Genomic DNA, 14,097 nt, shown 5'->3' with positions numbered 1-14,097 from the left:
ATTTTCTTTTAGCACTAAGAGCCTGGTACTTGGAAATGGCCTTTTATCCTAAACTCACCACTATAAATACCATGCCATTCACGTATTAATATTTTGGCTTGTGACTGCAGTAAAAATTAGCAGTTTTAGGTAGTATAAAGACTGTGCTTGCACAAAAAGAAAAGGAGTACTTGTGGCACCTTAGAGACTAACCAATTTATTGGTTAGTCTCTAAGGTGCCACAAGTACTCCTTTTCTTTTTACGAATGGAGACTAACACAGCTGTTACTCTGAAACCTGTGCTTGCGCAGTATTCTGTGCTGTCATGTTAATGATACCTAGTGCAGCGGCTTCACCAGGAATCTTCTGTAATTCAAGTAGGTTTGATACATAAAGTCTTACTTGTACTGGTATAGCAGAAATTTTTATCTGAGAGTGCTAGACCATTTGCAGCAGTTATGGTGTCACTGTCTGCTAGATAGTGTTCTCTTCCTTTAGCCATGAAGCACAGTACAGTAAAAGCTGTGTTATCCGGCACTTTACCAATCGGAAAGCTCTAGAAACTGGCATTTTGGGGTGCTGGATCCGGGCAGCGCTTACCTTGGGCAGCTCCCTGCAAGCGGCAACATGTTTCTGCTGCTCCTAGATTGGGGTGGGCAAACTTTTTGGTCCAAGTGCCACATGCAAAACTGTATGGAGGGCCAGGTAGGGAAGGCTGTGCCTCCCCAAACAGCCTGGCCCCTGCCCCCTATCCGCCCACTCCCACTTCCTGCCCCCCTCAGAATCCCAACCCATCCAACACCCCCTCCTCCCCCCCGGACCCCACCACCTATCCAACCCTCCATGTCCCCTGACTGCCCTGACCCCTGTTCACACCCACACCCCCTGACAGGGCCCCCGGGACTCCCACGCCTATCCAAACACCCCCTCCCCATCCCCTGACTGACCCCGCTCCCCAGAACCTCCGCCCCATCCAACCGCCCCCTGTCCCCGACTGCCCCCCAGGACCCCTTATCCAACCCCCCGTCCCCTGACTGCCCCGACCCCTGTCCACACCCCTGCCTAGTGACAGGCCCCCCGGGACCCCACCCCCTATCCAACCCCTCCTGTTCCCCGTCCCCTGACTGCCCCGACCCCTATCCACACCCCCACCCACTGACAGACTCTCCAGGACTCCCACACTTATCAAACCACCCCCTGTCCCCTCACTGCCCCTCCGAACCTCCACCCCATCCAACTGCTCCCTGTCCTCTGACCGTCCTCCCCAGGACCCCCTGCCCCTTATCCAATGCCCCCGCCCCCTTACCATGCAGCTCAGAGCATCAGGAGCTCGCAAATCCCGCTGACCAGCCGGAGAAAGCCGTGCTGCCTGCGTGACAGCATGGCTGCGGGGCAGGGGAAATAGCACGGGAGAGGCTAGGGGCTAGCCTCCCCAGCCAGGAGTTCAAGGGCCGGGCAGGACGGTCCCGTGGGCCGTAGTTTGCCCACCTCTGTCTGTGTGCTGCCCCCACCCTGCCTCGAACACTGACTTCACAGCTCCCATTGGCCAGGGACTGTGGCTAATGGGAGCTGCAGGGGGGGGAGGGGCGCCTGCAGGTGGAGGCAGTGCGCAGAGCTGCTTGGCCGCACCTCCGCCTAGGAGCAGCAGCAACATGTCACCACTTGCAGGGAGCTGCCTGAGGTGAGCGCCACCCAGATCCAGCACCCCAAAACCCCTCCCACGCCCCAGCCCTGAGCTCCCTCCTGCACTCAAACTCCCTCCCTCCATCGGTAAGTATAACTCATAGTTAACCGGAATTTTTGACTAACTGGCACCCCCCATTCTCCCAACATGCCGGATAAAAGTTTTTACTATACTCATTTTTATGTAGTTGTAGCTGTATATCAGATCACTATCACAAGTAAATCCCTCACCAAGAATTACTTGGCTCACTTAGTTTAGATCCTCTGTATACCTTGTTGTTACATCAGGGTGTTAAGAGGATTTGGGGTTTTTTATTGGAGCAATGATCAGTAAGTGTTTCCCCCATTTTCAGCCGTTGCTTCAAAATGCTGGTGTTTAAACTTGACCAGTATGGATTGTCTGGCTGTTGAATGCACTCATCTTACAAGCTGTACCATTTGGGTAGATCCTTGTGAGAACAGTGTGCAGGATCAGGGCCTCATTTTGTAGCTCAGTTCAAGACTTGGCAGGCAGATAAAAAATGATCTCTCATAAATTGGTATTTTTAGTTTTTGTATTAGCATGAAAGAATGTGTTTGTGCATAACAAATAATCAGTTTTGCAGATTCTGATATAAATGAGTCATTTTTACATTGCATATAATAGTATCCCCGTCCTCTCTAAGGACACCAACAAAGTTTTTTTTATGTGCTAGACCAATCTTCTACAAAAAATGAACCAACCTGTGTTGACAAAACTCTAGCAGTGTGGGAGAGAATTACATACAAATGTAGAATTTAACTTGCCTATGGCATTCACAGAAAATCCAAAAATATATTTTAAATGCTTTTTTTGAGTGGCATTGGTAAATTCAGACTCTTGGGAGTGTACCAATGGTCCATGCTACGCTGTTGACGCATACCCAAGAGTCTGAATGTGAAGAGGTCAACTAAAAACCAACCAACCAACCAAAGCCCCCCTCTGGTTACAGGTGAGTAACCTTTATTTGTTACACTATATATCCATTCCTTAGTCGTCCCCTACCGTACCCTACCAAATTCACCATCCATTTTGGTCAATTTCACAGTCATAGGATTTTAAAAATAGTAAATTTCATGTGTTCAGATATTTAAATCTGAAATTTCATGGTGTTGTAACTGTAAGGATCCTGACCCAAAAGGGAACTGTTGGGGGAGGGTCACAAGGTTATTGTAGGGGGGTTGCAGTATTACCAGTCTTACTTCTGCACTGCTGCCGGCAGCATGCTGCCTTCAGAGCTGGTCACCTGGCTAGCAGCTGCCACTCTCTGGCCACCCAGCTCTGAATGCAGCACAGAAGTAAGGGTGGCAATACCGCAACCCTCCTACAACAACCTCCTTTTGGGTCAGGACCCCCAGGTTGAAAAACGCTGATCTCCCCTGTGAAGTCTGTATAGTACAGGGTAAAGGGACACAAAAAAACAGATTTCATGGGGGAGACCAGATTTCACAGTCCATGATGCTTTTTTCATGGCCGTGAATTTGGTAGGGCCCTATTCATTAGTATTCAAAACTTCCATATTATGTTACTGTTGTAACACTTGTCTGTCCTTTCTTCTGCCGCTTCCCTCCAGGTTTTTATCTGATTTTGTCATGTGTCTTGATATACATTTTAAAGTTCTTCAGGTCAGGAATGCTTTCTTATTGATCTGTAAACTGCTGCTTGCATTGATGATACTGTATAAATAATAGTTTGGGAGAGGCTTAATTTTCTACGTTGGGTATGGTCAGAAATAACACCCTTCAGCCTCAAATCTGCTAGGTGTAGCTGTTTTAATATGCTGAAAGAGCTTATCCTCTACTTAAAAAAGAAAAAAAAAAAAAAAAGGAAACCCATGCTTTATAAACCCGCTATGTGCATAAAAAGAGAAGTACTCAACTTCACAAATCCACCATTTTCCTTTCCCATTAAAGATATGGTGTTCCAGTCTGGAACAGTTATTTTAACACAGACAATTTCTATTTAAGAAGGAAAAATATTAAATACAAACCCTATGTTAATTCAGCTTTATAGTGGAGAACTTAAAAGCACAAGTCAGAAAAATAAAAATCTTTACATGTACGTATGGAGATTAGAATTTTTATATACCGTAATAGTTATACAAATGAGTACACACTCAGAAGGCGCTAATAACTGGACTTCCATCTATTTAAATTTCCCAGCTGCCCTACTGAGGTTTAAATCCTTTACAGGAGGGACCATTTCTAATAGTGAGAGGTTAGTTCAGTATTCATGTTTGTTCATTCTTTGGCCACTTGTCTATGAATCAAGCTGGCTTTTGGTTGATGAAAGTACTTCTTCAGCTGTTACAAGGGCAGTCATCCAACAGTTGCGCTGGTTGACTGGCATAGTCAGTGTAATGGTATTTGGTGATAGTTGTTTGGCACTGAAACAGGAAAATTATTTCATTTATACTTTTCTTTCAAATGAAATTTAAATGTCTACATGAAAAATAAATAAGTAATCTTTTAATAATCATAATTAAATTTGGTAGTATGAGTGTATGGTAACTATACACGCACCAAAGAAGACTACTGGCAATTTGTGGATGTCACGGTATGCACTGCTTGTAATACAACAGGAGACCATCTTGTGTTTAAAATGTTCTGACATGTATCTAGGTCGGGGTGGACAAACTTTTTGGCCCGAGGGCCACATCAGGGTTGCAAAAGTATATGGAGGGCTGGGTAGGGAAGGCTGTGCCTCCCCAAACAACCTGGCCCCTGCCCCTATTTGCCCCCTCCCACTCCTCCCCCCGACCCATCCAACCCCCATGCTCCTTGTCCCCTGACCACCGCCTCCTGGGATCCCTGCCCCTAACTGCCCCCCAGGACCCCACCCCCTATCCAACCTCCCCTTCTCCCTGTCCCCTGACTGCCCCAACCCCTATCCATACTCCCGATTCTTGACAGCCCCCCTGGACTCCCACACCCTATCCAACCCCACCCCCCTTTCCCCATCCCCTGACTGGCCCCCCAAAACCTCCACCCCATCCAACTGCTCCCTGTCCCTTGACTTGTCCCCCCCTGCCCCCAGAACCCCTGACCCATCCAACCGCCCCCTGCTTCCTGTCCCCTGACTGCTGCCCTGGGACTCCCTGCCCCCTTACCATGCTGGAGCCAGCCACACCGCTGTGCTGCCCAGCAAAAGCGGCGGGCTAGAGAGCTGGCGGAACGGTGTGCTCGGGTTGCAGGGGAGGGGCCGGGGACTCCAGCTGGGAGCTCAGGGGCCGGGCAGGACGGTCCTGTGGGCCGGATGTGGCCCACCTCTGATCTAGGTACATGCAACGTAATATAAAGAAATAAGGCAGCCTTTATTAACTACCCATCAGTTATGAATAAATATAGTCAAGTAACTTGCTCAAAAACACTATTATAGATTTGATTTGTTTGTCTCTCTTTCTCTCTTTTTTTTTTTAATATATGTAGGGTGTGGATTCAGGATTTGTTCCCAGTGTTCAGGATTTTGATAAGAAACTTACAGAGGCTGATGCTTATTTACAGATCTTGATAGACCAATTGAAGGTATGTTGAACTAACACTTGTGCACCTACAGAGATAGTAAATATTGTCAGGTGCTCTTTGGGTCTTCTCTGGAACTTGTCTCAGACCCTGTTCTATGGGCAGCTGTGGTGGGGAATCATCCATATTTCAGAGCCACAATCCAGTGTCAGAGAAGAAATTATTTGACACAGTAAAAGCAGAAGAGAGAGAATGAATTAGTTAAGGCAGATGTGACCATATGAGAAGCCTATCAAACGCTTAAGTATTTTTCATCCCTGGGGTTTGCCAATGACAGTTTTATCCTTTTCTTTTCTTTGCTCTCTGGGTCTACCATAGAAAAGAATATTGAAATGAGGAGACGATTACAAAAAGTAACAATGAAAATTCAGACTAAAAACTATGTTGAATTTGAGAAGAGAATTCTGTGTTGAGATGAACGGAGATCTTGGAAGCATGTATCACTCAAGTAAAATTGAGTTAGAAAATTAGAGTAACTTTAAATATATGCCTTCTTTCAAAATGGGGTTTCTATCAAACATTAAGAGAATTTGCCTTCTGTTATATTCAGTGAGTTAACGTTGGGGAATTGGCAGAGATGGGTTAAATAAATGAATTTCAATTTGTAATGGAATCCTTAAAATTACCATCTTGCCCTTGACATCTAATTTTTTTCCCCCTGAAGAGGAATCCAGCCTGTGCTGTTGCTCCTGCATATAGTGCTTGACTTGGGTTGTTGGCAGCTGAGGAAATTTTGCTGCTGTATTTGTGTGAATCTGATACTTGACCATGGGTAAACCGCTCTGTAGGAGCAGCTAAAATGGAATACTTTTCTGTTCTGCTTATGTGTTTTGCGGTTAGGTGGGGAAGATGAGGAATGACAAGCTCGTATCTCCCACCACACTACAGGAAACAGTAGAAGATCATACTTTGGCAGTTTCTGCCTACAACATTTTCCCCTGACCGAGCCGATTAAAACTGATTAAGACTTCTACAGTTATGTTCTGCTTCTCTTGCTGATATTCTTGGGCAAGCACTGTGTGTGGGAGCATCAGCACAAATTTGGTCTTGTTGGTGGGAAAGGAGTATGTGCACTAAGATGGAGTTGAGTGAGAGAGGCATACAGAATAAAGAGCTTGGCCCACAGCGTAATGATTTAGGACACAGCGTTGTCCCTTGCTGTCGTGTCAGCAGGGGTGAGGAGAACGTCCCAGGCAGCATTCATCTCTGGAGGAAAGGATATGCCTAACTGTGCTCTTCAGCAGTCACCTGAGACTGACTGAAGAAAAGATTGAAACCAATAGTTGAGAGAGAGGACAGTAGAAACAAGGGATGGGGAGAGACTTACAGAAACTAAGGCATGGGGTTTTGCAGAACAAGATATCAGCATTCAGGGAATGGGAAGTGTGGCACCAGAGAAGAAAGGATAGGAGAAGTGACTTGCTGAGTTTTAGAGAGGAGCTAGCATTTGAGGTTTTTTTTATTCCATTGCAATATCTTATTAAATTTGGTAGCTGAAAGTAACTTAGCCCTAGTCTACACTAGAGGGGGGGGATCGATCTAAGTTATGCAACTTCAGCTACGTGAATAACGTAGCTGAAGTCGACGTACTTAGATCGACTTACCGTGATGTCTCCACCGTAGTGAGTCTGCTGCTGCTGCTCCCCCGTTGACTCTGCCTGTGCCTCTCGCGGCGCTGGAGTACAGGAGTCGACGGGAGAGCGTTCGGGGGTCAATTTATCGAGTCTAGACTAGACGCAGTAAATTGATCCCTGCTGGATTGATCGCTGCCTGCTGATCCGGCGGATAGTGAAGACATACCCTCAGAAAACTAAAGCGCTAAAATGTTTCAGACTCTCCCCTCTGCTTCCCCGTCCTCTTTTTTGGAGGGAAAAAGCGTGTGTGTGTATGTGTGAATCTTTAGTGTATGGTCGTGGTACACAACATGCAGTCTGAGAGCCAAACAAATCTGTGGAGAGAGAAAATGCACCCTTTGTCCCTCTTAACCCTCTCTCTGCAGGGCAAGAACGAATCTGATTAACCTCTAGTTTTTATTGATGGTGAATTCTAACTCATCTCTCAAGGGAGTTACAAATTCAAACTACTATTTTTTTTTTTTTTTTTTTACATTTAATTTGGACAGATTATGGTTGTATTCAAATTAGGTGCAGCCCTTGGGCTATTGGTAAGATGTTAGGAGGGCTCCCAATGTCAACGGTTGGGCTCCTCAGTATAAACTGGCTGCCTTTACAGCATTTGAATTAGTGGGAGCAGATCGATGCTTAAGGATCTAAAATTGTGGGGTCATGCAAACGTCCCAGGTAATGAACAGAAAAGTTAAAAAACTAAAGCAGAATTGTCTGTAAGTGGAATCATATTTGTGAAGTGCCATTGAGTCTTGAAATAGATTTCAGAGGTTTTTTCCTCCTTCACATAAATCAAATTTGGGAGGTTTAATGGCCAAAATCCCTTTTTTTGGTCTGGCACGTCGTCATAGAGTCTAAGGCCAGATGGGACCATTGTGATCATTTAGATTGACCTTCTATATAACACAGACCATCAGACTTACACTCTATAAATTTAATTTCGGGGATCTTTTTGGGGGGAAGGGGGGAAGTAGTATATCCATGGGTCACAGGTTTGAGAGGGGTAGCTGTGTTAGTCTGTATCAGTAAAACAACGAGGAGCCCTTGTGGCACTTTAGAGACTAAAATTTATTTGGGCATAATGTTTCATGGGCTATAACCCACTTCATCAGATGCATGGAGTGGAAAATACAGTAAGCAGGTATAAATATACAGCATATGAAAAGATGGGTGTTGCCCAGTGCGGGGTCAGTGCTAACGAGGCCAATTCAATTAGGGTGGAAGTGGCCCATTCCCACCATTCAACCCTTCACAAGAAGGGTTGAATATCAACAGAGGGAAAATTACTTTCACAGATATCTTGAATTGCTTACCACACCTACTTATTAAATGTGTCCTGCCTTTTTGACTGCTTTCAAAATGTAATTTAGTGTATTTGTCTAAGCTAAGACCGTAATAAAATAACTTGTCAATGAAGTTTGTCCAGTAATTTTACCTGTTCTCATCTTAATCCTGTATTTCATTTTTTTTCTGTATTAAAGATAAAAGTAAATGTGAGCTGACTTGTTTTGAATGGTGGAAAGTTTGAAATCATTATATAATGTTTTGCTATGGGACAGATTCACAAGCACCAGCAATTATTAATACTAAATCTATATCAGGATAGGACTCAGAATGCTTGATCAGGATTGGGGACTCCATTGTGCTAGCTTCTGTAGAGACCTAGTGCTAAACAGGGTCGTTACTCCAAATATCTATTCGTCTCAGATAAGAGAAAAGAACAGATAAGCCTGTTTGCTGGAGGTGTTCTGAACAATGTGTCTGTTCTTAAATGGTAACTCACTCTTCCCATAAAACCTGACATCAGAACAGCCTTCTTTGTCCAAAGTGTGCTGAATGGAACTCCCTATGTATCTCATCAACTCTACCTTTTTAATCAACTGCAGAACAATGACAGCATGGGAATCGAAAGACTGAGCCTCAGGGCATGTCTTCACTAGCAGTGTTAAAGAGCTGGCCATGGCAGCGCTTTAATCTGGCTGTGTAGTCGCAGCAACACTGGTAGTTTACAGTGCTGAAACTTGCAGTGCTCAGGGGAGTGTTTTTTCACGCCCCTGAGCAAGAAAGTTGCAGCACTGTAAAGTGCCAGTATAGATGAGCCCTCAGTAACTGAACGTGAGTGTTGCAGGGAACCGTGGAATGTGAATGACAGTGGCACCATGTCACAAATACTTTAAAATAAATATGAATGAATTGTTGTAGGGGGTCATATTGTTTGGGTTGTACTTGTTTTGTTTTCAAAATCCTAGAGTTTTCCTTTGAGTGTTTGCTCACATCCATTCCAGTGTAGGTGTGCGTGCGCTGTATGCACCACCGCCAGAAAGTTTTCCTGCAGTGCTATCCGTTGGGTTTGTTCTGGTGCCCATGGAGTTGTGCCCATAGCGCCAGTATATAGGGTCCTGCTGCTCTGCCACCCCATTAGTTCCTTCTTACCAGACTTGGGCAACCTGCTGAGCTGTTTGCAGTTACCTCCCGCACCCAGACACCCAGTTCCCAATGGGGTCCAAACCCCAAATACATCTGTTTTGTTCTGTATAAAGCTTATACAGGGTAAATTGATAAATTGTCCACCCCTATAACACTGACAGAGAGAGATGCACAGCTGTTTGCTCCCCCAGGTATTAATTACTTTGGGTTTATTAATAATAAAATCACTTTTGTTTAAGTTTAAAAAGCAGGATTTAAGTGGTTTCAAATAATAGACAGAACAAAATAAGTCACCAAGCAAAATAAAGCAAAAACACGCAAGTCTAAGCCTAATACATTAAGAAACTGATTACAGGTAATATCTCACCCTTAAAGATGTTCCAATAAGCTTCTTTCACAGACTAGACTCCTTCCGAGTCTGGACCCAGTCCTTTCCTCAGTACGGGTTCTTGTTAGTTCCAGCAGACATCTCAGGTGGTAAGCAGGAATTTTCTCATGACTGCAGTCCCTTTTGTCCTGCTCCACCCCCTTTTATAGTTTTGGCTCAAGGCAGGAATCTTTTGTCTCTGTAGGTCTCCACCCCGCCTTCTAAATGGAAAAGTACCAGGTTTAAGATGGATTTCGTTATCTGGTGACATGGTCACATGTCACTGTAAGACCCCTAGACTCTATTCTTCCTGGGTTGGCCCACACTTACACAGGAAGGCTTGCAGGTAAATAAATCATTTACAACCAATTGTCCTAGGCAATGGGAGCCATCAAGATTCTAAACCACCATTAATGGCCCACACTCTGCATAATTACAATAGGACCTCAGAGTTATACTTCATATTTCTAGCTTCAGATACAAGAATAATACATGCATACAAATAGGAGGAATATAGTCAGTGGATTATAACCTTTGTTATACTTTACAAGAGATCTTTTGCATAAAGCATATTTCAGTTACGTTTACAGTCATAAGCATATTTTCATAAAACATATGGAGTGCAACGTCACAGTTCCATCCAGGGTATCTGTAGAGTGGCAACATAGTCTTTGGTCCACACTTTTGCAACTCATTATGCTGTCACTCAGCGGGCCAGATTTGGCTGAGAGGTTCTACAGTCTGCTTGTCATTGAACTCCAAGCCCGCCTCCTACATCTGCTTGAGAGTCACCTACGTTGGAATGGACATGAGCAAGCACTTGAAGAAAAAATGGTTGCTGACCTTCTGTAACTGCTGTTCTTCAAGATGTGTTCCTCACGTCCATTTCAAAACCCACCCTCCTACCCCTCTGTAGGAGTTAGCCGGCAAGAAGAAGCTGAGGGGGCAGCGGGATGGCAGGACTGTGTATACTGGCACTATGAGGGCGCAACTCCAGAGGCACCAGAGCTGACCTGATGGATACCAGTGAGGAAAACTTTACGGTGGTGGTGCAGGCGGCATCCACGCACCTATATTGGAATGGATATGAGCACCAGCTCTCGAAGAACAGCAGTTACGGAAGGTTAATAACTCTGGGGTTTTTTTGTAGTTTCAACCTGTTTGATGTACAAAAAACAGCACTTGCAGTATTTTCACAATTTTTTTTTTTTTAGCTATTTGATGAGAAGCTTCAGCACTGCATAGATGATGAACAGAGAAAAGCAAGTATACTTTATCTTATATAGATATTTAGGCCTTTTTGACATTTTTGATTATTTTGTTTCCCTTTTCATTAATCTCATATAATTGCGAATCATGTTTTAAGCGTGATTTTCATCTACAGTTGATAAAAATAAATTCTTGATCTGTCTTGTTTAGAACTTTTTATAGGAGTTACATATTCTGAATAACTGGGGGAATATAACTTTATATAATAGGATGAGATTTTTATAACATTAAGATATCACCTTTAAAGCTTTAAAACAAAGTTTCATTCTTTTAAGAAATGGTTCTTATACCTTTTTAGATGTGTGGACAACACAGCATAATTTTAAAACTCCCACATTTCCTCTGGCACAACTGTCATTGACGTATTTGAAGAAATTTTGGTATAAAATAACCAAATTTTGGTTCATTCATCAATGTTTGAAAGTCATAGGTTGACCGAGCATAGTGGAAAAGCATGTAAGGAGCACACTGGGGTTTTAGTTTTAGTTTGTTTTTTTTTAAGTAGTGCACATATTTGGAGCTCTGCACTGCACATATTTGGAGCTCTCCATATGCTAAGAGAGACCTAGTGAAAAGTCTGACTAGCCAGTTTTACATTTGATCACTCTGAGTATATCCTTTCTGGTGGTCTTCCACTTATTTCTCTTCCCCCTTCTCTTGCTACCCAACCCCCAACAAAAGGATTTTTTGGTCAGGGAGGATTGTGTAAATGTGCAGTCTATAACATATTCACATGCTTTGGGGCTGTATGCTCCAGAATGCAATATGTCATCCAGAGAATACAAAACATGAAACTTTCAGCCAGGCTGTAGCTCACTTCAAAAGCTGATGTGTATATACTTGCTCCAGTCCAGTGTCATTTTTGGAAGCATGGCAGTAGAACAAAGTGTCACAAATTGCTATTTTTAATAAAAACAAATGTTTTATCAGACTTTTTTTTCTTGGGAGAGTGGGAAGGAAAGAATGTTTCAAAACAAAAAAATTAGCTTGTGAACTTTAATACCTGGAAATAGGGAATTAAAATTAAAGCTATTGCTCAATTATAATAACTATTGCACTGTCACTGTAATGATAAAATAGTTGGATTTGGGAATTTTTGTATGTTTTGTACCTATTTCTCCGAGTTTTCCCTTGTATTTAAAAGTAAAGCTTCTTCTTTTCAGTATTATTGTTTGAGTACAGTTTGATGCTTCCTCGCATAATATTATGTAAAGGATGTGACTTTGTATATGTTCCTCTTCATGTCTGATGGTCATACTGGCAGATTAGCAATCTTATGCGTTGAGCTTTCTGTCCACTTCTTGGTGGCATGTACAGATTTTAAAATGTATTTGTTGCTCAGTTCAAACATGCTTGGCTAGTCTCTGAACAAGCAACTGCAAGAACAGAACTGATTTTTTTTGTTTTTGTTTTTTAACTCGAAAATTATTCCTTCACTTTTTACCTCTGTCCAGCTGCGCTCATGCAGCTCAGGAAGTACATTAGCCTTCCCTGTGACAGTAAGAAGCACTTGAGTCACTTTTTTAATCCTTGGAGACTTCTTCAAGGATTGTGTTACAGCTAGAGGATGCATTTTCATATTTAGTCTGAGCAAGGCATACATCAGTGGAACAGGAAGACTTATGATTTCAAAGAGGAGGCCAGTTTACCCTTCTTCAGAGTTTTTTGTTTTTAAATGTTGTATCAATAATGTTTTTACTACAGAGTCCATTTCTTCCCCATTTAAAACAAACAAAAAGCATCACTCTTTTTTTTTAAATTGAACCTCCCTATCCCTTTGGGCTAAAACAGGTAAGGAATTCTTTGGCAGCAGCTTAATGCTTCTGTTTCCTTAGATAAGGATTAAGCTTTTCACAATACTTTGGCTAAGCAATTGTTCCACAGAGATACGGTTTGAGGGAAAGTTATGCAGCTGGAAATCCATTCTACACTCTTTCCCGCTAGGTCTTCATTAAAAATTCTAGCAGAAGCCTGTTTGTTTTTTTTCTTTCCATGTTTTGTTGAACGATTCATAAGTTTAAATGGGCGATCAGAAGACAGGTTTTCTTTTCAGTTGGAATCAAAGCAGAGTGAAAGTGTTGTTTCAAGATGAACTGTTTGAACTCAAGTTAGCTGTTGTGTTCCAGCAGACCAAAGTCAGGCATTTTTAGTATCCTGTAATTTCTTTTGAAACTCAATATGGTGTTTATATGCAGGGCAGGATTGGAAACGTGAACCAAAACTAATTAGCTTTGAGCATTGGGTCAAGCATTGTTTAGTATTGCAAAGAGCCATGAAATAATGACCTCCTAAACAATTGAGCACAACCTGTTTTTTCAGATGGAAAAAGTCTCTTTCTGGTACTGCCAGGCAATCACTTTATGATAATATGATAGGTAGTAGCTAGGATGCTTTTACAAATAGATGTCAGATAGTCATTGTTCTCCTTCGAGTGCTGTCCCTGTGGGTGCTCCACTCTTGGTGTTGGTGCGTCCCGGCGCCATTGATCAGAGATTTTCGATAGCAGTGCCTGGTCGGGACGCAGGCACTCAGTTGGTATCTCCCGTCTCCTGCTCTGTTTTACCCGCCTTCTGCCATATATTTCAAGTTATGGCTGTCTCGGATGATGATCCCACACATGTTGTTCATTTTAAGAACACTTTCACTGCAGATTTGACAAAATGCAAAGAAGGGACCAATGTGAGATTTCTAAAGATGGCTACAGCACTGGACCCAAAGTTTAAGAATCTGAAGTGCCTTCCAGAATCTGAGAGGGATGAGGTGTGGAGCATGGTTTCAGAAGTCTTAAAAGAGCAACACTCCGGTGCAGAAACTACAGAACCCGAACCACCAAAAAAGAAAATCAACCTTCTGCTGGTGGCATCTGACTCAAATAATGAAAATGAACATGTGTCAGTCTACACTGCTTTGGATTGTTATCGAGTGGAATCTGTCATCAGCATGGACACATGTCACCTGGAATGGTGATTGAAGCATGAAGGGACATATCAATCTTTAGTGCATTTGGCACATAAATATCTTGACACTGGCTACAACGGTGCCATGAAAACACCTGTTCTCACTTTCAGGCGACATTGTAAAAAAAGAAGCAGGCAGCATTATCTCCTGCAAATGTAAACAAACTTGCTTGTGTTGGTGATTGGCTGAACAAGAAGTAGTAGGACTGAGTGAACTTGTAGGGTCTGAAGTTTTACATTCTTTTGTTTT

The 14,097-nt window shown here is 43.1% G+C and overlaps 1 protein-coding gene across 17 annotated transcripts in view; it reads left to right on the top strand.

Moving 5' to 3' along the window:
* The window catches only part of OSBPL9 (oxysterol binding protein like 9), a 137,002-nt gene that overhangs the window by 64,823 nt on the left and 58,082 nt on the right, over positions 1 to 14,097 (top strand). For 7 of the 17 annotated variants that reach the window (XM_037906136.2, XM_037906137.2, XM_043520919.1 and 4 more), the window contains 2 exons: positions 5,110 to 5,205; positions 10,836 to 10,883. The exons of 2 other annotated variants lie outside the window; for them this stretch is intronic. In XM_037906136.2, the coding sequence (XP_037762064.1) occupies positions 5,110 to 5,205; positions 10,836 to 10,883 (144 nt within the window). Of the gene's footprint in view, positions 1 to 5,104; positions 5,206 to 10,835; positions 10,888 to 14,097 lie in introns of those variants that run through there. 8 more of the 17 variants (XM_037906139.2, XM_037906138.2, XM_043520924.1 and 5 more) reach the window with 3 other exon arrangements.

This window comes from Chelonia mydas, chromosome 8, assembly GCF_015237465.2.
Source record: "Chelonia mydas isolate rCheMyd1 chromosome 8, rCheMyd1.pri.v2, whole genome shotgun sequence".
Taxonomy (NCBI): domain Eukaryota; kingdom Metazoa; phylum Chordata; order Testudines; family Cheloniidae; genus Chelonia; species Chelonia mydas.
Note: the sequence above shows the minus strand (reverse complement) of the source record. Positions and strands in the feature narration are given on the sequence as shown.